The sequence below is a fragment of the Miniopterus schreibersii genome (genome assembly GCF_964146895.1).
Source record: "Miniopterus schreibersii genome assembly, chromosome: 22".
Classification (NCBI taxonomy): Eukaryota; Metazoa; Chordata; class Mammalia; order Chiroptera; family Miniopteridae; genus Miniopterus; species Miniopterus schreibersii.
Genome location: NC_138124.1, coordinates 11,712,792 through 11,733,998, shown reverse-complemented (window position 1 = coordinate 11,733,998; position 21,207 = coordinate 11,712,792). Strand labels below are relative to the sequence as shown.

Below are 21,207 nucleotides of genomic sequence, written 5' to 3'. Positions count from 1 at the left end.
CGATGTTCAACCTTTTTCATCTCACGGCACGCACAAAGTACTGAAAATCTGCAGCACACAAAAAAAGGATATTCTTTGCCTGACAGAAGAAAAATAGGTGTGACTTTGATTCACTCACACCAGACGGCTACTGTTGTGTTGGCTGTGGTCATTTTTTTTAATTTAATTTGACAATCTCAGGGAAGAGAGGTCAGCGTCCCTGTCTAAATAGTCAGGTATTGCACATTTTAAAAATCCCTGTGGCACAGCGGTTGGAAATCGCTGACCTACTGTGCTCATTTGTCTGTCCCTTCACCGTTTATGGACACCTACCATGTCCCAGGCGCTGTGTTAGTCACAAAAAAGAAAGGTCACTACGGTCACAGTCCTGTGGAACCCTCCACACTTAAGATGCCATCTCATTTAGTTAATACTGACCCAGTGGCCTGGAAACGCTGGCAGCCAACGACTAATCGACACCCAGGCTTCTCGGGGAGGGAGTTCAGGGGGTGATCACACTACACCGTGTGCCACGTGGTGAGGGGCCAGCTGCACCTCTTAATAGCTTTTTGGTCTCTGGCGAGTTACTTCAGCAGAAAGTAACTCAGATCCCCTGTCACCGAAGGGAAGAGAGTAACACTTAACATCATTATAGCAATTAACGTATTATGAGAATTATAGACGACAGTCTTTAAAGGTCTTCTTCACGGCCCTTGTCATCCAGTAAGTTTCCAGCTCGTATTTGGATCACAGAGTTTCAGAGGTTAAAAGTGGACTTACCAGTCCCCAAATGAAATGTCGCTGCAGCTTTAATATACTAGGGAAGCAACAGGCAGAGGTGGTCAGGGCAAGGCCGCGCTGCAGGGACAGTCAGATGGGAAAGCACGTAAAGGGACAGGAAAGCGGAGCACGACACAGTCACTTGTGTCATTCCACACTCTCAGCATCGGCTTAATCCTTCAGCAGATACATTACTGTCCACAGTATTATTTACAGACTTATCCGAACCGCTCTAGATGGACACACGGTAAAGGTTTAGCCAGCCAGCTAAAACCAGGTCGGGGGCCCCTTTGCCAGTCGCCTGCAGGCCCCCTTTTCACGGCTCACAGCAGGTGGCCCTGTGACGGCTATGGAATCGGGGCCTAGTCAGCACGACACAGGACTGGGACATAATAACTGACCGCGTCATCTCAAGGTCCTCATTTTGGATGAGGGGCAGCAATGTTTCCAGAAAAATACCACATTTCCCAGCCTACCCAGCAACGAAAGGAGGTCAATGATGGACATGTAGAAGCAACTGGAAGGGGCACCTAGGGAAGCAGTTTCAAGGGGGACTAGCTCAACTGGGAGGTGCAGGCCCTTGGCCCCTTGCCCTTCCTTCTGCTTCTTGTCTGAACTGTGGATGTGAGGGCCGGTGCTCCGACAGCCATTCTAGGTCCACGAGGTAACCTTGACAATGGAAACTGTGCACTCAAAATTGAGGGGCCCAAAGGCAGGAGTCTGTTCCTAATGATCAGATCACAAAGCCTCCGTCCCAGTCATGGCTTTCTTTCCTCTAGATTCCCTTTATATGAGAGATAAATAAACCTTTAACTGATTATAACTGTATCTTATACCTGCTTGTTTGCATTTTCAGTTGTATGCCATCCAACCTAATCTGAACTAAATCCCAACTACTGGGTCAGTGTTAGCTCAGGCACCCCTCAGAAAAGTCAGACCTGGAGGTGGAAACACATCTCCCACTTGCCCTACCAGCCAATGTCCTGTTTGCATTCGTAGCCCCCATCCCCTCTTCCATGTAAAACTTCCTGGAAAGTCGGGTAAGTAAAAACTGATTAACTTCTGCAGAAAAATGTGTCTGTTCCCTTACCTGGTTTATAAAGATAAGAAATTAGCACACTCCTTGGGGAAAAAAGACATTTGTTGCAGAAGGTGACCACATACAGAAAGCCACAGTTCATGACAAAGAAGAAATGTGCATTTTACCGATTACAAGGTTTGTTTTTATTACCAATTGAATATCCATCTTGCCCACTTGCTCTAAGTGAAGTGAGGTGGGAGGCAGTAACTGTAACCCATTTTTTCACCACTGAATCCCCAGGGTTTAGCACAGAGACCGGCACACAGTAGAGCCACAATAAGGACTTGATGAATGAATGAATACTAATTTTTCTGATCCTGCCACTCATTGTAGGTCAACCAATCAAGTGAGTGTTCAATGACTGGCCTCAGGAAACGGAGGGGAAAGGTGGGTCACGGTGACCCGTTCCCCAAAGACTCTGTGGGAAGCCCTGTAGCAGGATATCAGTGACGGAGGAGTTAGTCCAGAATCACAAAGAGGGATCATTGTGAGCCTTGAACCCCACTTCTAGGACTACATGTCACCTTGGACATATCATCTAACCTTCCCATGCCCCCCAATGCAAAATACAGTTAAAGGAAATGATTCCTGATCCTCCGCCCAGCTGATCATATCACTGTCGGAATCCAGAAGAGATCTCAGAATCTGAAAATAATCTCTAGCCTCAGTTCTGAAAGGTTTGTTTGCAATTACGTTTATTATTGTCTCTTTAATGAACTAACACAAGGTACCGGGAGACCCTCGGAACGGGGGGATCTGTAACACGACCTCGGGCTCGTGGCCTAAAAATCTCACAAACTGACACACCCCTCTCACTAATCCTTTTCAATCAAACGAAAGATCGAAAATCGGCATCAGGAAATGACACACTACAGTTGAGACTATTAGAAGGAACCCCTCCCAAACCGGGCGGCATAAAACACATCATGACCTGTGAACGGATTTGCTGAACGAAGGAGGGACGCTCATTCCTTCATTTCTTCCTTTCTCCACGGCCGCCATCGGGAGTTTCTCTGGGCAGAACACGAATGCTGTGCCTCACCCCCAATGTCCTGCCACAGAGACTGTATTTCAAGAAGCATTTCTCCATCTGGGCGGGAGTGACCGCATCTGAGAGGAGGGCATGTTCCAGGGCCTGACAATCCCTCGTGGAGAAAGGCTGAAGAGCAGGGATGAGATGAGGATGGCCCTCGGTTGCTTAGGTGGTTGGTACAGGGAGCCGGACAGATAATGCAGAAGGTCAGTGCTTGGGAATCAAAAGGAGTGTACCCCGAAATTATTGCAGCCACCGCGACCCTACAAAATGAATCCCGTTTTAGATTTACAAGCTCCACCTTAACCAGAAACGCAGACTCGAAGGGCCTCCTGAATTTCTTGTGTGAGAGCTGCTCACGGAATCCTGTTATCCTATTGAAAACCAAGGTGCCACGGGCTGTAATAATCGCAGGTTTACGCAGCTCTTGACTGTATTTCACACCATAACAATGCACTAAGTATATTACAGCTATTTTACATTGGGCCTCTCGTTACTGACGTAGCGCTTCTGTTAGGGAAATTCTATAAAGCACTGAGAGGAACAGAACACACGGCGCTACATTTATATTTTGGGGAGTATCGGGGTGTGAAATCAGAGCTGATGTGTCTTCGCTGTACAGAAAAAGGAAGTAAAGGGATGGGCACCGAGAGGCAGAGGAAACATTTGAACCATTAAAACCGATCTCAGATTGAGGGTAGAAAGGTGCCGCGGAATTTACTCTTCCCCCATCCGCTGTTAATCGAGAGACAGCGGAGAGATGGCCTCAGGCCATCGCGGGGCCTAAGCGCCTCTCTAAAGCTGAGAAGGGACCCGGCACGACATCACTATTCGGGTTTACATGTGTGGACACTGCTGGCAGGAGGCGTGTGGCACCTCGAGCACTGACAGTGTTGCCAATCAGCTCAAAACACAAGCTCTCGAGGCTGATGTTCACCCGGCCTCGGCCAGTCCGCCTCCAGTGTCACCAGCTCATGGCTCAGTCCCTTCCACGCAGGACAGTTCTCATGGACAGAACATCCTTCCTTTCCTCTGGGGTCCAGACGTCAGCCTGTTGCTGGCCTTTGCCAAAAAAGTAGTTTCTCCCAGATTCCTCCCCCCACCCCCAACTCGAGTTCCAAACTGGATGTCCAAGAGTCCTCTTGGCGCGCTCCAGGGAAACGCCTGGGACATCCACGCCACTCCCTGCTCCCGTGTCAATGACACGTGCTGCAGAAGTAAGTCCAGAACCGGGCCACAAAGCATGGATTTCCCACGGGACGTGACCATTCTCACAAATCCGGCTCGTGTCCCGCTGCGAAAAGGAGCAGGAAGGATTTACACTTTGAAGAGCTGTGGCTACACTTCCCCACCCCTCCCTCCATCCCACGTGTCGTGTCATCCCTGGTGTTTGAGTCTCACCTACGAAGACACCGAGGCGGCACTGAGCACCTCCCCTGCCATTTCTGGGTGAGTGGCCAAGTCACATGCCAGGGTGCGGACACTGAGCCTGAGTTTCACAAGCGATCTGCGTGGGAGAGGAGAGCGCGCCACCCACACGGAGAGAAGCTTCTGGATTCGGTGAGCTGGACAACGTGGGGTTGCGAAGCGCATCCCCCCCAGAGCCGGCTAAATGGCTGTAAGAAATTGTGCTTGCATTTCGCTCGATCCGACCCATTTTCCTGGGGCCTCAAACACCAAGGCCTCCCCAAATATGGCTATAATGCTGGCAAGTATTTGCAGATACCATTTCTGCAAGTTAAGCCCAAGTAGTTATGTACAAAGTTAGTTTACAGAATACCTATCCTATGAAGTTGCTGTGGCTGGATCAAAATAGGGATAAATATCATTCTTAAATGTGTCACCTAATCATTCTAGAAAGCTCAGGACACTTGGGGGGGGGAGGTTTCTAGAGATTAGGCTCAAATATTTGGTTTTCTATATTATCTTCACCTCGATTGTGCCAATTTTTAAATGGAAAATATGATAGGTGGCTCTTTTAAATGCAAAAATATATGTATCCTGTACTTCAAACCCATTAGTTATATGATGACTCTAACTTCCTGTCCAGGCCCATTTGTTAGGTCACTGGGCTCCGAGGAACTTTATGAAGGAGGCTGAGTGCTCTCACGCTCAAGTTCGCTTTGAAATGCAAAGGATCCTTGCACCCCTCGAGGGTGTCATTCCTCCTCCCCTGCCTTGGGCTGGGGCGACCTGAAACCAAGGACGCAGCTCTACGATTATCAGGGTGTCTCAGGACACCCCAAATCAGTCACCTGAGTTACAAAGCATCTTGAAGCTGAAATGGGTCCTAAACTAGGGGTCGCAAAATCAACATCTCCTCCTCCGGGGCCATCCAAAGTCCTCTGGGAGGTGACAGACAGGAAGTGTGGGTGCACCGAAGGTCCCCTGGGAAAGCTTCTTCCAACGCTTCCTTTCCCCATGGCTGGTTCACATGAGGACCTGCTCCCGGGTCTCTGGCAGCCGAAGAGCAATCAGGCCGCCCCCCACGAGAGAAGTGGCAGCCAGGAGGATGGGGACCACTTTGGTTATCCCAACAAAAGAAGCAAAGATGGTGTTTCCCAGAATGGCTCCAAATTTGCAAAATCCATTGAGGATGCCAAAGGCCGTTGCCCTGTAAAAGAAGAAAGTAAATTCTGAAAGACACCAACTAGACTTCATTCGATGAGTAGGGCCCGGTTCTTTCTTTTCCTTGGGGGGAAGGTATGGGAGGGAATTTTTTTCCCCCTGAAATGTAAAAGCAATCCATTCTCTTTTAGTCAAATTTGGAAATACAGGCTAACGTGAAGACGCAGGGATATACAACCTTGCCACGGAAAAGCAATCACCACTGTTAACATTTTGGAGTATTGCCCTCTGATTTCCTCTCCTGGGCACGGTTTACATTCATCCCTTCACCTTGCCATCCACCACCTCCCCCAGTAAGCCTCAGTCCACCCACTTCCAGGCCTAGGCCGGCCCCCACATACAGGAGAACCTCAAAAGGCCAAGAAATATTTGGCCCATGGAATTCCGGGGACATCAAGGTGGCCATGGGGCAGGATCTCAGAGCAGGTAGGTTCCTAGGCAAAGTCCAAACAGGGCCCAGAGAGGAGCCCGGGGAGGCACCGACCTCTGGTTGGTGGGGTACAGCTCCACCGTGATGACATCCAGAGCATTCCAGGCCGCGATGCTGGTCCCGCAGAACAGGCACTGCCAGCCGATCATCGCCGACTCGCTGTTGCCAAAAAACAGAAAGAAGCAGCAGACGGCAGAGAGGAGCATGGAGCCGCCTGCGGAGGGAGGGCCAGGGCCCAGAGAAACATGAAGCCCGAGGCTCGGACGAGACTGTCACCCACAGGCCGTGCCCCGCCTTCCAGCCTCACAGGTACCCCTGAAGTAACAGGTCACCTCAAGCAAAAGGTCCGTCTCTACACAGACAGCGCAGCTTGGACCCTCACACGACCCTGGCCAGGGACTTAGAGCCTCTGCCTGGGTCATGCCACCAGCTGGCCTATGGGAAGAATTTCAAAACTGTCACTCTGTGCTGCTAGCCAGCCCAGAATAACTGGGGACCAGGCAGGGGGCGGGCTGGTTAACAGTCTATTATATGCCAGACATTCTTCTAGATGCTTGAGATAGGTTATTATCCAAAAAAAACACCTTCTCGTGGAACTTACATTCTAGCAAGAACATAACTGTAAATGGGCCACACAAGGAAAACCTGTTTATTTTCCATTTATACCCACCCCATGCCAAATATCTGCCATCCTCAGCCCCACTCTGTGCCCCAAGGAGGTATAAAAGTAGGTCCCAAATAATCAGCTGGGATTTCGGGCAAGAGTCCCCACCAGGCATCAGGTGCCTGGGGAGGTGGGGAGCAGGGTGGGGGGAGGGAGGACCTCAGTTCACAAGCCAGAAGGCCTGCCCGGCCTCACCAACAAGTGCCTCCCTGGGGGCCCTGTGCTGGGGGGATCTCGCTCCCACACCCAGAGCACCCGAAACTAGTGGCAAGCCCCGCTGGCCAGCTCGGAAACAGTAACTGCCTAGATTCTGCTGATTCTGGGAGAGGGGGGCTGTGAGCAAAACCAATGCTCACTTAAGAAAGAGCATTTTATATATATATTTTTTTACAATAACCATATGAAGAGAATGGGTATATTTAATGTCCCTATTGAAATGCTAATAAAATGAAACAAGTGACTGTCACAGAATCACTCAGTTGGGAGGTAGAGACAGACCCGGCTGGAACTAGAGGTCTCAGATCTGACCACCCCCCTGGGGCCCTGGATTTTGTCGATGCGCCTCCTTGACTCTTGCCTGTGTGGTTTCCTGTGCTAGATTTCTTTAAGAAAATGAAAACTTCCACCGCACACTTGAAGTCTCCGCCTCGGCCCCAACGACTCACCGATCATCTTGAGCCTTCCAATTCTGTCCATGAGCAGGGCGGAAATGATGTTCCCGGGCAAGACAGACAGGCTGCCAAGGAAGCTGACCAGGTAAATCAAGAAGTCGTTGTCCTGCTCCAAGTCCATGTGACAGCCCTCCTTCTGCTCCAGAAAGGTGGAGTTAATAAACCGGCAGTTGATGAACTTATGCTCATAGAGGTCTGGGGAGAGAAGGAAAGCTTGGGTTCGTGTAAAGCGGAGGGAGGCTCGGGGGGGACTCAGGGCAGAGGCCAGGATGAAGTTACACCACTTCCATGGGCAGGCCGCACCAGCCTCTGGCAGTCACAGTCTCAAAGCCGAGGTGATATCTGCCGAGGTATGAATGGAGCGAGAAATCTCTACAAATGCAATGACCCGCACAGCTTCTGATCAGCAAGGGGAAATAAAACGAACATGCACTGAGAGCCTTGTTTAAATATATCATCTCTCAGAGCTTTTTGATCCACTCATCTACTGATGGGCACTTGGGCTGCTTCCAGATCTTAGCTATTGTAAACTGTGCTGCTATGAACATCGGGGTGCATATATCCTTTCTGATGAATGTTTCAGGATTCTTAGGGTACATTCCTAGGAGTGGAATCACTGGGTCAAACGGCAGCTCCATTTTTAGTTTTTTGAGGAACCTCCATACTGTTTTCCATAGTGGCTGCACCACGGACAATGGTGGGGAGAGTGACTGGGGAGGGGGAAGGAACGGGAGGGAAAGGGTCATTGGGGAGAAAAAGGGACATCTGTAATACTTTAAACAAAAATAAAAATTATTAAAAATAATAAAATAAAATAAAATAAAATAAAATAAAATAAAATAAAATAAAATAAAATAAAATAAAATAAAATAAAAAATAAATACATCATCTCTCAAGCCACTTAACAGTCCCCCGAGGCTACCCAGCTATTAGAAGCCGAAGACAAAAGAATTAGGTCTGGATTGAGCAGACCGCTCCACAGCCCATACCGAAACCTGAGCATTCTTCAAAATAAAAACAATTTAATTGGGTCAGTGGCTTTCAGGGTGGGGGTGGTGCAGGGGGTCAGAGCAGGAGAGATGAATGGGGAAGCACAGAGAGTTTTTAGAACAGTGAAAATCCTCTTTATGATACTACAATGATGGATATGTATCATTATACATTTGTCCAAGCCCGTGTATAACCCCAAGAACAGATGCGCAACACCAAGAGTGAACCCTAATGTAGACTATGGGCTCTGGGTGATTGTGATGCGTCCATGTAGGTTCATAAATTGCAGAAAATGTACCAGTCTAGTGGGAGGTGTTGACATGGGGGAGGCGATCTGGGGGGAAAGGTTTATGGACATCTCTGGGCCTTCCTTCTAATTTTGCTATAAACCTAAAACTTCTCTAAAAAAAACACTTAAGTCTTAAAGAAGTAGCAACCATTTGCTTTGGGATCAGTTCCCATGTCTTCCGACACCTTCTAGCACCAGCTACTCTGGCTCTCAGGAAACCTGGGTTTGGGGGACCGACTCTGGTGCTGCCGACCCCCTTTAACCTCTCTGAACCTCCACGTACAAAATTAGAGGAGTAGCCCTGATTATCTCTGTTGCTTCCCACATGGCATCTCATGACTACACGTGTTTGCAGAAATCCCCATGTTAAGAGCATGCAAACAATCAGGCATCATCTCAACTTGAAAGAAGAAAAGATAACGTCAGGTTTTAATCACAAGTAGGAATGCACAGAACTAATTTTGTTTTTTAATTCAAGCTAAAAAAAAAAAAAAAAAAAAATCATTTAGGAAGGTAAGTCCCATCATAGATTATTTTGAGACGGGGATTTTTGGAGGCCAGACGTTGAACCTTTGGAGGCTGGCATCATGGAGGAAAGAGATGTTCTTGCATAACCACTCCTTGGTGCAAATGCCAGGGTGAAAGCACTGATCTGGACACAATACAAGTGGTTCGGTGGAAAGATCACAGACTTTAGAGCCCAACAATTGAGAAATGAATCCAAGCTCTATCACCTTGCTAGCTGCAGCCTTGGCCAAGTGACTTCAGCCTCAGTTTCCATAGCTATAAGACGGGGCTAATAGGGCATTTCTCACTTGAGACAATGTAAGTGAAATCCCTGGTAATGCTCAGGGAGTTTCCTTATATCCCAACTCCACTTGGTATGTTATTAACATGTGGTGAGAGCAGTCAAAATAACAAGGAATGAGAAACTGGTGGAATTTCTGATTTTTTAAAATTTTTTTGATTTTTTCTTTTTTTAAATATATCTTTATTGATTTCAGAGAGAGGAAAGGCGAGGGAGAAAGAGATAGAAACATCAATGATGAGAGAGTCATGGATCGAGCCCACAACCGGGCCTGTGCCCTGACCGGGAACCGAACCCTGATCGCCTGGATCCCAGGTCGACGCCCAACCGCTGAGCCACGCCAGGCCGGGCTCTGATTTTTTTAAAATCTGAAATGGTATTATTTTTAAATGTTCTTATCATGTACACTTCATACAGAAAGCTTGAAAAAAAATGCAATTTTCTCTTCTCACTTACTGTTGCGATACCATGAGTCTTGAATTTTGAATTCTGTGAGTTTCAAATGAGGCAAGATCTTGAAGAATGCACCTTGTGGATAAAATACAGCCCTCCTGCGATGATATTTTTGATCTGTGTCATGCTTTGCTCCTACCCAGGACCCTTAGCATATAGCATCAGTCTCATTGAGATCAGAACACTCATCTGGAACTTTTGTTTCCTTTAGATGTGATAAAACTGGGGTGCAGATAAATTAAATGCCTCGGTATAGACTGTGCAGGTCATCTGTGCCACACCTGGGGCTAGACCCCATTTCCCACCCCAAGGCTCACTGCTCCTCTTCTGGTTCTTAGACAGGACTAGTCCACCCCCGACAGTCCCCCTGCTCTGTCCCTGTTCTTACCTGTGTTATAAAAGATGGTGGATTCAATGGTGCAGTTCTTGAAATAGGTATCCGTGGATGTCACATCTTCAAAATAGCACTCGTCAAAGAAAGTGTCTTCAAAGAGAACATGTTTGAAGTACATCTTTGTGAACCTGTGGGAAAGACATTCGGTCCTGAGTGATCCATCCAGGAGGGGGGAAAAAGGAGACTTGGGAGCAACATGGAAAACACAGAAAGGCAGAAAAAGGGGAACCACAACCCAAGAGGTGCTGGAATATTCTTTTCGCCCCAGACTACTTCCCCATTTCTTAGCTGCCGGTTTGTGAGTGAGGGGGGCTTTATGAGTGTGGGTGCACATGGGGGACTATGCATCGGCCTGGTGCTTCCCAAGTGCAGGTCCACGGGCCTTCTGCACTGGAATCATAGAAATTTGAATAGTGTGAGATGAAAACACTGATAACATGTCACTTTAGCAGGAGCTTTCAAAACATGCAGGCCCCTCAGCTGGTCTTGGTAGGTTTAAAAGCAACAGATTTGTGAGAATCTTTATTTTTAAACTTGCCCCAACGAAGATGTGGGGAAACAGGCACTTTAACTCACATGGTTAACAGGATCTAATTGGTGCAGCCTGTTTGGAAAGCAAGTTCGCAAAATTTTTAATGCACGAGCCCCTTGACCTAGGAAGAATCATCTCGAACAACGTGTCCAGCATGCACTCGCTCATGTGTTCAAAGGGGCACATTTGCTAATGTTCAGTGCAACATTTTTTATAAGAAGAAGTGACTTTTACCCAGGCGTGGCTCAGTGGCTGAGTGTCCACCTATGAACCAGGAGGTCACGGGTTCGATTCCCAGTCAGGGCACAGGCCCCGGTTGTGGGCTCCTCGATCCCCAGCAGGGGGCGAGCAGGAGGCAGCCGATCAATGACCCTCATCATTGATGTTTCTCTCTCTCCCTCTCCCTTGCTCTCTCTGAAATCAACAAAAACATATATTTTTTTTTTAAAAAAAGAAGTGAGTATTAGGTAGGTAGGTAGGAAGATACACTGGAATACCACGTGGCCATCACAGTCATTAGGTAGACCTATATGTCTTAATATGGAAGAATCTTCAAGATATAGTATTAACCAAAAAATATCAAATGCAACGTAGTTTTCACAGCACATGACCTTTCACGTAAGAAAGGATATGATACATATGCCTCTAAATACACAGAATTTATCTGGAAAGTTACACCAGAAACTGGTAGGTGCTATGGCCCTGGGGAGGTGCGATGCGGGTTGGGAATGAAATAAACTTTAATTTTTCTTCTGTACCAAGTGCATATATTACTTTTCCACTTAAACATAAAACATTTAATAAGGGAGGGGGGAAGCACCTAGGTGATTATGAGGTACAGTCACATTTGGGAGCCACTGCACTATTCAAACTCCCACGTAAACTTAACAGGAAAGAACAATATTACATTTCAAAACATACAGGGACATGCATTAACAATACCCCCTGTTGGTTATCTTTCCTAAGCTTAGTCAAACTTATAATCTAGAAACCCTTGGATTTGTTTTCGTATGTGAAGAATGACAATCCATTCGTGTATGGATTGATGTGAGTGATGATTTGTTCATTTATTTACATAGTCAGTCTTACTGAACATAGTACTAGGTGCCATGAGTAGAGAGGAAAGACATGGTCCCTGCCCTCAAGTCTAACTGGGGGGAGAGCAAACCCACAACTAAAATACAGCGGAATCATAGTGACAGAAGCAGCTCAGGGTGCTGAAGGTCATTGCTCCATTTCAGGGCCACCAGGTCATTCAGTCCATGACCACATCTGATGGCCAGTTCCCCTTACCCTTCATGTCACATTGTCGTCTGCTCAGAACCCTGACCCAGAGCCACCTGCCAGTAGCTTCTGCAAAAAGACCTCCCACCCAATGAGAAGACCTGGGCAAGTGCTTCTCAAAGAGAGGTCCTCAGACCATTCGCCCCAGGCTAGTATGAAAGATGCCCTTTCCTACCTCAACCTCTTGAACAATAACCCCCAGAGTCTAATATCAGTTTATTACATTTTTTTAGTGAGTCATTGATCTACAAAGCCAAATTATTTTGGATCATTTTCCCAGGGTCCAATTTACTGCAGACATTCAAAAAGGGCCTTCCAAAAGCCCTCGCTGAACTCCTCGGATTTCCATGGAAAAACTAGTTGTTGCAGGAAGACGCCTCTGATTTCAACACAATTGTAATTTGTGTGCTGGGTGTGTTTACTCAGGAAGCTGTTTCGAGAGATTGTCTCAGATGTTTGCCTTTCTTAATATATCCTTCTGTTTTTATATAGCGCTAGGCTGCCTCTGTGGCCTTCAGGGATATTTTAATGTTCTGGTAAAAGTGGGCAGGAAGCAGAGTCATAAATCATAATGCGCCGGATGCAGACAGACCTTAAAATGCATCTCTGAGTGAGTTCTAAAAAGCCAGAGTTACAAAGAAGGAGGTGAAAGGAGAGAGGGCCGAGGCATATTTTATATGAGTCTCTACATAAATCATCTCTCCCAGTCTCTAAATTATATACTGAACTGGTCCAAGGGTTTTCATTCAGGAGAGTTCAAAGGGTTAGAGGCAGGTTAGCAAAGTATCATGTGGAATTTTCCTGTAAGGAAACAAGCCATTGGCAGTCCGGAGTCGATGACAGAATTATTATTATAAACGCTATATTTCTGTCACCCTCAGGCCCAATGCTTAGTCCACCGAGTGGCCTAAACTATGCCAAAAGTGACATCTGCTTAGTCACCATGTTTTCGATGTGATGGCATCCCCCTCAAGAAACTCAGTCTAATTTAAGACATAAACAAGAAAACTGACGATTAAAATTTAGTTGATAATTAACAAGCCAGAGGTATGCTATAAAACCACTTCAAAAAGGGCACTTGGGCCCAGCTGGGGAAAAACACGAGATGACTTATCCTAAAGGACAAAAATAAAAGAGAATTCCTTTAACTTTATAAAGGCTGTCAACCAAAAACGTAGAGTAAATATTATATACTTCAAGGTAAGACACCAAAAGTGCCCCACTCAAGTCAGAATACCTGTTAGCACTGCTTCTCCCCATGGCTCAACTTGTCATAAACAAGGCAATCCAACAAGAAGCAGAAAGAATGAAATTATAAGCATAAGAAAGGAAGAGAGAAAATTGACCAAGTGGAGAGAAATACAATGTTCAACGGTTGGAAGATTCTATGGTGTGAAGATGTCCCCAAGTGAATCCAGATATTCCATGTCATTCCAATCAAAATCCCAACCGGCTGTTTTTAATGGATTTTAAAACTTGATCCCGATATTCATGTGGGGGCAAAACTAGCCAAGAAAAATGATAATAAATAGGTAGAGGGACCTAATAATCCTGGAAATGCAACAAAACAGCAAAGTTATGACAGTTAAGTCAGTGTGGTTTTGGTAAAAGAAAAGACAAACAGACCCATGGAACCAGAGAGCAAAGAAACACAGTAATACATGGAAAGAAACTTGACACGTGATAAAAGTGCTATTACATGTCATTAGGACATCTCCCCGCTCTGGGATAAAAAGCTATCCTGTTTTTAATTAACAATTTTTTTTTAATGAACATTTTCTTTTGTTTTTCTATATGAGGACTGACTCAGAGCCACCTGATCATATAAGACGCACCAGGTGGCTGCGGGTGGTGCTTGGGGGACAGGCCAACACTCATCTGTGTACTTTTGTTCTGTCTCGGGGTCCGACAGGAGGCTGACATTTAGGTTGCGACAGGATCTCCTTTATTGACAAAAATCTCTGGGTCAAGTCTGAAGCCCTTTTTACACAAAGGCATTTTCCCCCAAGTGCGACAGTCACTAAAGTAAATCATTTATATCTAAATTTTAAATCAGCAAAGTGGGGATAAATTAAAGAAGGAATCCTGGTAACAGAGAGAAAACTACCACCCAAGCTAAAGAATATCAACCTAAAGCTCCAGAGAGGTTGGGGTTTGCAAAGATGGGGTGTCTTCCAGCTTCACGCCAGCAGATGGCAGCAAACCTCGGGTTTGTTTACCCTTTAGACCAGGTTGAAAGATTCCTGATCTTCCCAGGGGGAAAACACCCTTTTTTTACTCAATAATTTGCTGGGAGGAAAATTATGGGCTCCAAGTAGCTGTAATTTTAGTATCCACTGGTTTAAAAGCATATATATGGCAATTTATTTATTTATTTTTTTTAATATATCTTTATTGATTTCAGAGAGAGGAAAGGAGCGGGAGAGAGAGACAGAAACATCAATGATGAGAGAGTCACTGATCGAGCCCAGAACCCGGGCCTGTGCCCTGACCGGGAATCGAACCCCGATCGCCTGGATCCCAGGTCAACACTCAACCTCTGAGCCACGCCCGGCCGGGCATATATGGCAATTTAAAATGAACTCTTGGCCACTTTTAAAGGGATTTACATTTTAATAATCACAGAAACATCCACATGTCGTGGAAACAAAGAAATACTGTAAAACTTCTTTGCGACAAAATATTTACATCGGCACCAGCAGGCGGTTCTTGGCCTCTCTGTGCATCTCCAGGCCCTTGGCAAAAATGCTATGGTCCCCTGGGCTCCTGGGCACACAAGATGAGGCCACTGCTCCCAGCGGCCCTGCTTCCTCCCCGCTCATGCCCGAGCTTGCTGAGAGCTTCGGCAGGCTGAGAAAGGTTACGAGGACTAGGCCTGAGAACTTCAGCCCTAGCTGGGTTGCTCAGTGGTTAGAGCGTCGGCCCTCGGACAGAAGGGTCTCGATTCCAGTCAAGGGCATGTGCCTGGGCTGCAGGCTCAATCCCTGGGCTCTGGAGGCGATCCACCAATGCCCTCCCCCCTCCACTCTGAAAAGCAATGGAAAAAATATCATCAGGTGAAGGTTAAAAAAAGAAAAATTCAAAACCAGCCCGTTCTAGAGGAACCTTTAAATGCAGAAAACGCCGTGTGGAACAGGGCCTCTGTGGGGATGGAGACTTCCCCGAAAAGACATTTATAGTTGTCAAGGGTATGGGATTGGAGTCCAAATGCCTGGGTTGCAAGAGGGACACTTCTATTCATATTAGCTGTGTGACTTGGGCAAGTTACTCAACCTCTCTAAGCCTGTAAAGTAGAAAGCACATTTCTTGCCTCCTAGAATTTTTGTGAAGATTAAATGAGGTCACCTATGTAAGGCACTCAGGCAGCACCTGGCACACAGAAGTGCCCAATAATATTGGCTGCCGTCATTATTTATCACTGGCCTTATCATCTTTGTCATTGCTATCTTTATTATCACCAAAGTCACAACAGAAAATCCCTGCATATTGGAAACTTCATAAATGGTCTCTTTTAGTCGATTCATCTCTGTGGGAAATGATGTCATATCATGGGTGACATCTAGCCATCCAAAACGTCTCTTAGGTTTCCACACTTCTAAAATGTTCCAGTAAAGTCATGGCAACATTTTTTCCTTGGTGATGCCAACACAAGACCTCTCGACTTCTGCTGAAGAGTCCTCAGAGGGAGAAATCCTGGGAGAATCCTGGAGAAATCCTGGGTCTACCCCCAGTAGCTTTTGGGGTTGCCATCCCTGGAGTGGCCACCCTCAGATTATAGCAGTGTGGAATGTGTGCATGGCCCACGTGAATGTGTAGATGTTTGTGACTGAGCTTCTGTGTTTAAAAAGGTGACCTGGCCCGGCCGGGCGTGGCTCAGAGGTTAAGCGTCGACCTAGGATCCAGGCGATCAGGGTTCGATTCCCGGTCAGGGCACAGGCCCAGATTGTGGGCTGCAGCCGATCAATGACTCTCTCATCATTGATGTTTCTAGCTCTCTCTCTCCCCCTCCTTTCCTCTCTCTGAAATCAATAACGATAACGATATATAAAAATAAATAAATAAATAAATAAATAAATAAATAAATAAATAAATAAATAAATAAATAAAAATTAAAATTAAAGAGTCACCTAAATATCTGAACTCCAGGTCCACTGCTACTGGGCCCTAACTTTCCTGCCAAAGGGCTCGTAGATGTAGGAATAATATTCCCCTTTCCTTTCATATTTCCTTTCTCATCCTAAATAACAGCAAAATGTTTGCTAAGGTCTGGCCTGTAAGAGCCACATGGACTAGACTAGAGAAGGCACCTCCTTGCACTTGACCCAGACACGCGCTCCCTTCCCACGGTGGCTGACGGTGGCGGCAGGGCCCCTTCACTCAGACACATGGGCGGGGGAGGTGGGCCATGAACTGCAGGAGAGAAGTCGCGGTGGGTGAGAGACATGGGCCGTTTCTGTCACTGACAGTGAACTATCTGGTCCATGGTATTTCTGTAGCCACCACGAGGCCTGACCTGCTGACCTGCTGGGTACAGTTCAAGAAGGGAAACGACAGAGGAAACAGGAGGCCCGGGGTAAACTTAGCCCTGTCCTGGCCCATGTGGGGGGCTTCAGAGAGCACCCTCAAAGAGGCATTCTTAAAGCCCAGTGGGCTGGACTGCGCATTTCATTTGTCCCAGGAGTAGAAAGAAGTCCAAAGGACTGAGGAAAGCAGCCCCAGAAAAACAGAGACAAGCCTCTGGAGGAAGACTGGCCATGCTGACCGGTCCTTGCAGGTAATATTGGCTAGGAGGGTAACTTGAGATAGTGTCATGTTAGTCTTGATCTGAAAGAGTGTCCAGAATCAAAGAGAAAGGTCAAGAACCAGGCAGTGGGCTGGGGCAGGGACCCCAGCGGCGAGAGCTCTGGCGGGTGGCCCTAAAGGGTGACAGCTCCCTGCAGGGCTCTACCAGAAGGTGTGGGTCTCAGGAAAGACGGGCTGGTTGAAGCTCCTCAGTCAGATGCCTCCATCCCTGGATGAATCAGCTACAGCAGCAGATCAGGGCTGACCTGGAGCCAGCACCACACAGACACAGCCACCAGGGGAATGACTGGGCCTGTGGCAGCCACGACAAGTTGTGCTACCACAATAGACTCGGAGGTCATCCCTCCGCCACACTGAATTCCCACCTTTCCAACGGCTCTCTCCCAAGATCAGTCCCCATGGACTGTCACCCTGATCCAGGGGACTCCACGGTCCCTCACTTACTTGTCATTCACAAGCTTCCCATGCCGGTGAATCTGGTTTTCCATGGTGAAGTTGATTGTGGCCCCGTACACGTGCTCGCCGAAAAAGACCTTCATTTTGGACCTGTATTCTTCATCTTGAAAATACCGGATCATGTCGGGGAACCAAACTGTCAGGCCGTAGTAACTGGAAGGGAGAAGACAGACTATTTGAACCGCTCTGTTCTTTCACGATCATCCCGCATTCCTGGTCTGAGGTAGATAACACTCATTTTAAACGTATTAATATGGTTCATTAGTAGAAAATCTAATCATGAAACGCATCACAGTAACAGACATGAGGGAAACAATCGTGACCATCTCCCTACATGCGGAAAAGTCATTTGATGAGAAAACATTCATTCCTGATTAAAATGCCAATAGGTTGGAAATCGATGGACACTTCCTTAACGTGGAAGAAAATACATATCTCAGCTCAAAAGGCAGAGTCTTACTTAATGGGGGAAACACTAAAGATATTCCTGCTAACATCAGAAACAAGACCAGGATACCCTTATCACCACTACTACTGACACTATTTTGTAGGCCTTAGCCAACCCAGTTAGACAGAAAAAAAACATTAAAAATTTAAAAAGCAGGAGGTAGAACTACCTCTACTTGTAGATGATATGATTTTATACCTGGAAAATTCAAGATAACTAACACACACACCCAGAAGTGGTCATTAGACATATAAAAAAAAAGATGCTCAATCCCACTCATAATAAGAAAAATGCAGATTAAACTACATGGTGTTTACCATTCTCACCAACCAGACTATCAAAACCTCAAAGTTTGCCCAAACACCCCGTTGGGGAGGCTGTGGGTTAACAGGTGTTCTCATGCATTGCTGGGAAATGGGAAAAATTGTACACTATCATACGGAGGACAGTTGGTCAATGACTAAAAAAATTACTGATGGCCCTGACCGGGGTGGCTTATTTGGTTGAACAACGTCTCGTGCACCAAAAGGTCACCAGTTCGATTCCCGGTCAGGGCACATGCGGGGGTTTCAGGCCCCATCCCCAGCAGGGGGCGTCCAGGAGGCAGCTGATCGATGTTTCTCTCCCTCTCATCCATTTTTCTCTCTCTCCCATCCTCTCACTCTGAAGTCAATAAAAAATGACTGATGGATTGATCCCCTTGGACTCTATAATCCCATCCTAGGAATCTATCCCAGTGATAAACTTGCACAATACAAAGTAGCCTCCAGACAGTTATTCATTGTACCTTGGTTTGCAATAGTAGAAGCCTGAAGCCTCCCCAAGAGTCTAGCAATAAATTCCCGGTTGAATAAAGAGGGGTACTTTTCCATGGAGGGCTGTGCACATGAGCTATGCCTCTGTAAGGACTGAGGAAAATCTCAATTTACTGGTCTGAGAGGTCTCCAGGAGGAATATATTGCTGAGTACCAAAAGCAGATATTCCTTTGAATAGGAAAATCAGGAAAAAATAGGTATATATATTAGCTTAACTTTGCTAAAAGAAACACAGGAATGAGAAACAGGAAAGGGAAAGATCGATTGGGCACAGGAGGTGGAAGGAAAGAGGCAGAAGTCGTTAGAGACAATTTAACTGAATCAAGGGAGCGTGTCTTTGGTCACGGGTGGTGGCGAGCAAAACAATATCACAGGTGGAAGTTTAAAATCTCCCTGCAATAAAAAAAATAATAATAATAATAATAATAATAATAATAATAATAATAAATCTCCCTGCAAGTTCCTAGTTGATGACTGTAATTTATTGAGCACTTATTCTGTGCCAGGAACTACCGCAAGCACTATGATATACAATTAGACAGCCTCATATGCTGTATGCGGGCCCCAAACCTTGCCCAGAAAGAAGGGTCGTGCTATTTGGAGGTGAATGAAATGACTGGGGTGGGATCCTGCCATCTGAGGGCCGAGCCAGCTACCAGCCACCCTACTCTCTTTAGTTTTCCTTATTGTAGAGCACAGCACTGCACAGCCTCCCTATGTTCCCTACTTAATATTCACAGTGACCCTGGCGGCCACCTCCTCAGCCCTCACTCCCTGGGAACAGACGTTTCACTTCGTATCAAACCCTCAGGAAGGCCAACGGCATCATCAGCTCAGAGGCAAATCCAGATTCGTCTGGAATCAGTGGGAAACCGCATCCCCTTCGCTGGTGAGCCGTGTCGCCCTGGGTGTGTGACACTCATCCCCTGACAAAGGTGTCCTGCCTGCTAAAAAACAGAGGCTCGCGGGGAGGGTCCTTGGGACAGGATGCCAAGGGCGGCACGGGCGTCTTGAAAGCGTGTGACACCTGCCTGAGGTTGAAACCCCTCCTGGAACCCTTGTCACAAGAGTAAGGAATGTCCCCGCTGGGGCGCCCCTGGAGTGACCTGCCCGTTCCTTGCTGCCGGGAGCACCCAGGCCGACGCGGGCTCCGCGGGTTACAACCAACCGCCAGCCTCCGTCTGCAGACGGGACACGTGAAGCGCAGAGAATTTAGTGACACTAAGGACGGACGTACCTCAAGGCCATCGTGAACCAGACCACGGCCAGGATCAGCGTGTTCATCCTGCAGGGCCCGAGCACACAGTACTGCGCGTTATCCCAGACCTGTAACCACGCGACAGCGGCTGTCAAAGGAGGGACCCGGTGACAGGACATAGCTCGTTTCTAAGGTTGTCCAGTGAACTGCCCGGGAAGCCGGGGAGAGGGTGAGCGACGGTGCCTCCCAGAAGCCGCAATCCTCTTCCAAGGGAAGCCTCTTCTCTCCCTACTGGCCGGCTTCAACCTCTAACAGTCCTGTTCTGTCTTCCCCGGGAGCACTACACTGTCCCATGCGTGTGACAAAAGCAGTGAGTGGGGATCTCAAGGCCCGGAGTAAGCCTGAGTGCCGAGTTCCGCTCCCTGCCTGCGGGGACAGGTTGCTATTCCACATATTTAATGACCTTGTACCAAGGTCATCCAGCCTCAGCAGGCTCCGGCCATCAGGTGCCTCGGTGCCCAACAACTGACTTGCCCCTGTAAGGGCCACTTCTCTGCAGAAATGGCCTTGCCCTTCATGAAGACAGTCTCAGAAATCACCAGCAAACCTCAAGGGGTCATTTATTTCACTCCCTCCTTTCTTCCTATGGATTACTGAAAGATAGGATGCTAGAGGGAAGGACATCTACTCAGACGACACATTTTATAGCTACATTCAAAATCTCTGCCTTGGGAAGGAAGAGCAATGAAAAAAAAAACTAAGGTTTAGAGAGTTTGTGGCTCAACGGCTCATAGCAAGTGAGAGGTGGTCATGGGCTCTGACCCAAATGTCCCCAAGCAGGGTGGCTTCCGCCCCATCACACTGGCCCGGGTTGATGGGGGTGTTCAAGACCTCTGTTCTCCACCCACTGAGGTTACAGATTGCCACAGGCCCCCCCCCATCCCCATGTGTCCCCAGTCATACCTGCTTGAAAGTGGTCTTGAATCTGACCAGACAGCGCTGGTACCAAGTTCCTGTTGAACTTTGGATCTCAAAGAATTCATCCATTTGCTTGGGAGTTTTGATGTGGGAAACCTGTAAAGAGCAATGGGCTAGAGAATCTTAACCCTACTCTGTATCAGGCTTGTCCATTTTTAGTTTATTTATCCAACTGCAGACAAAAATGAATCAGTCTTTTCCCTCAGTCATGCCTTTGGGAGGTTAGTGGGTCATAATTCACTGAATTCTCATTTATATCTGATTTTCCCACAGTAGGGTTGACTCTACCTTAAAATTCACAAGTCTATCCTCAATGGGTATTAACATCACAGAAGTCTAGAACCCACTTAGGAAATTGTGGGGGGGGGGGGAATGGGGTTTGCTATGTAGGACATTTTAAAAACACAACAGAATAAGAGAAAGCATATCTTCCTTCTGTACATCAAAGGCAATCTTCCACAAAATGAAAAGGCAACCTACTGAATGGGAAAA

The 21,207-nt window shown here is 47.0% G+C and overlaps 1 protein-coding gene across 7 annotated transcripts in view; it reads right to left on the bottom strand.

Moving 5' to 3' along the window:
• Positions 1 to 1,884: 1,884 nt before the first annotated feature.
• SV2B (synaptic vesicle glycoprotein 2B) overlaps positions 1,885 to 21,207 on the bottom strand; it is a 73,176-nt gene continuing 53,853 nt past the window's right edge. For 5 of the 7 annotated variants that reach the window (XM_081124341.1, XM_081124340.1, XM_081124342.1 and 2 more), the window contains 7 exons: positions 20,701 to 20,811; positions 19,777 to 19,865; positions 17,264 to 17,428; positions 10,195 to 10,328; positions 7,261 to 7,461; positions 5,986 to 6,145; positions 1,885 to 5,487 (listed from right to left, as the gene is read on the bottom strand). In XM_081124341.1, the coding sequence (XP_080980467.1) occupies positions 5,304 to 5,487; positions 5,986 to 6,145; positions 7,261 to 7,461; positions 10,195 to 10,328; positions 17,264 to 17,428; positions 19,777 to 19,865; positions 20,701 to 20,811 (1,044 nt within the window). In that variant the 3' untranslated portion in view covers positions 1,885 to 5,303. The remainder of the gene's footprint in view (positions 5,488 to 5,985; positions 6,146 to 7,260; positions 7,462 to 10,194; positions 10,329 to 17,263; positions 17,429 to 19,776; positions 19,866 to 20,700; positions 20,812 to 21,207) is intronic. The other 2 variants (XR_013997902.1, XR_013997903.1) reach the window with 1 other exon arrangement.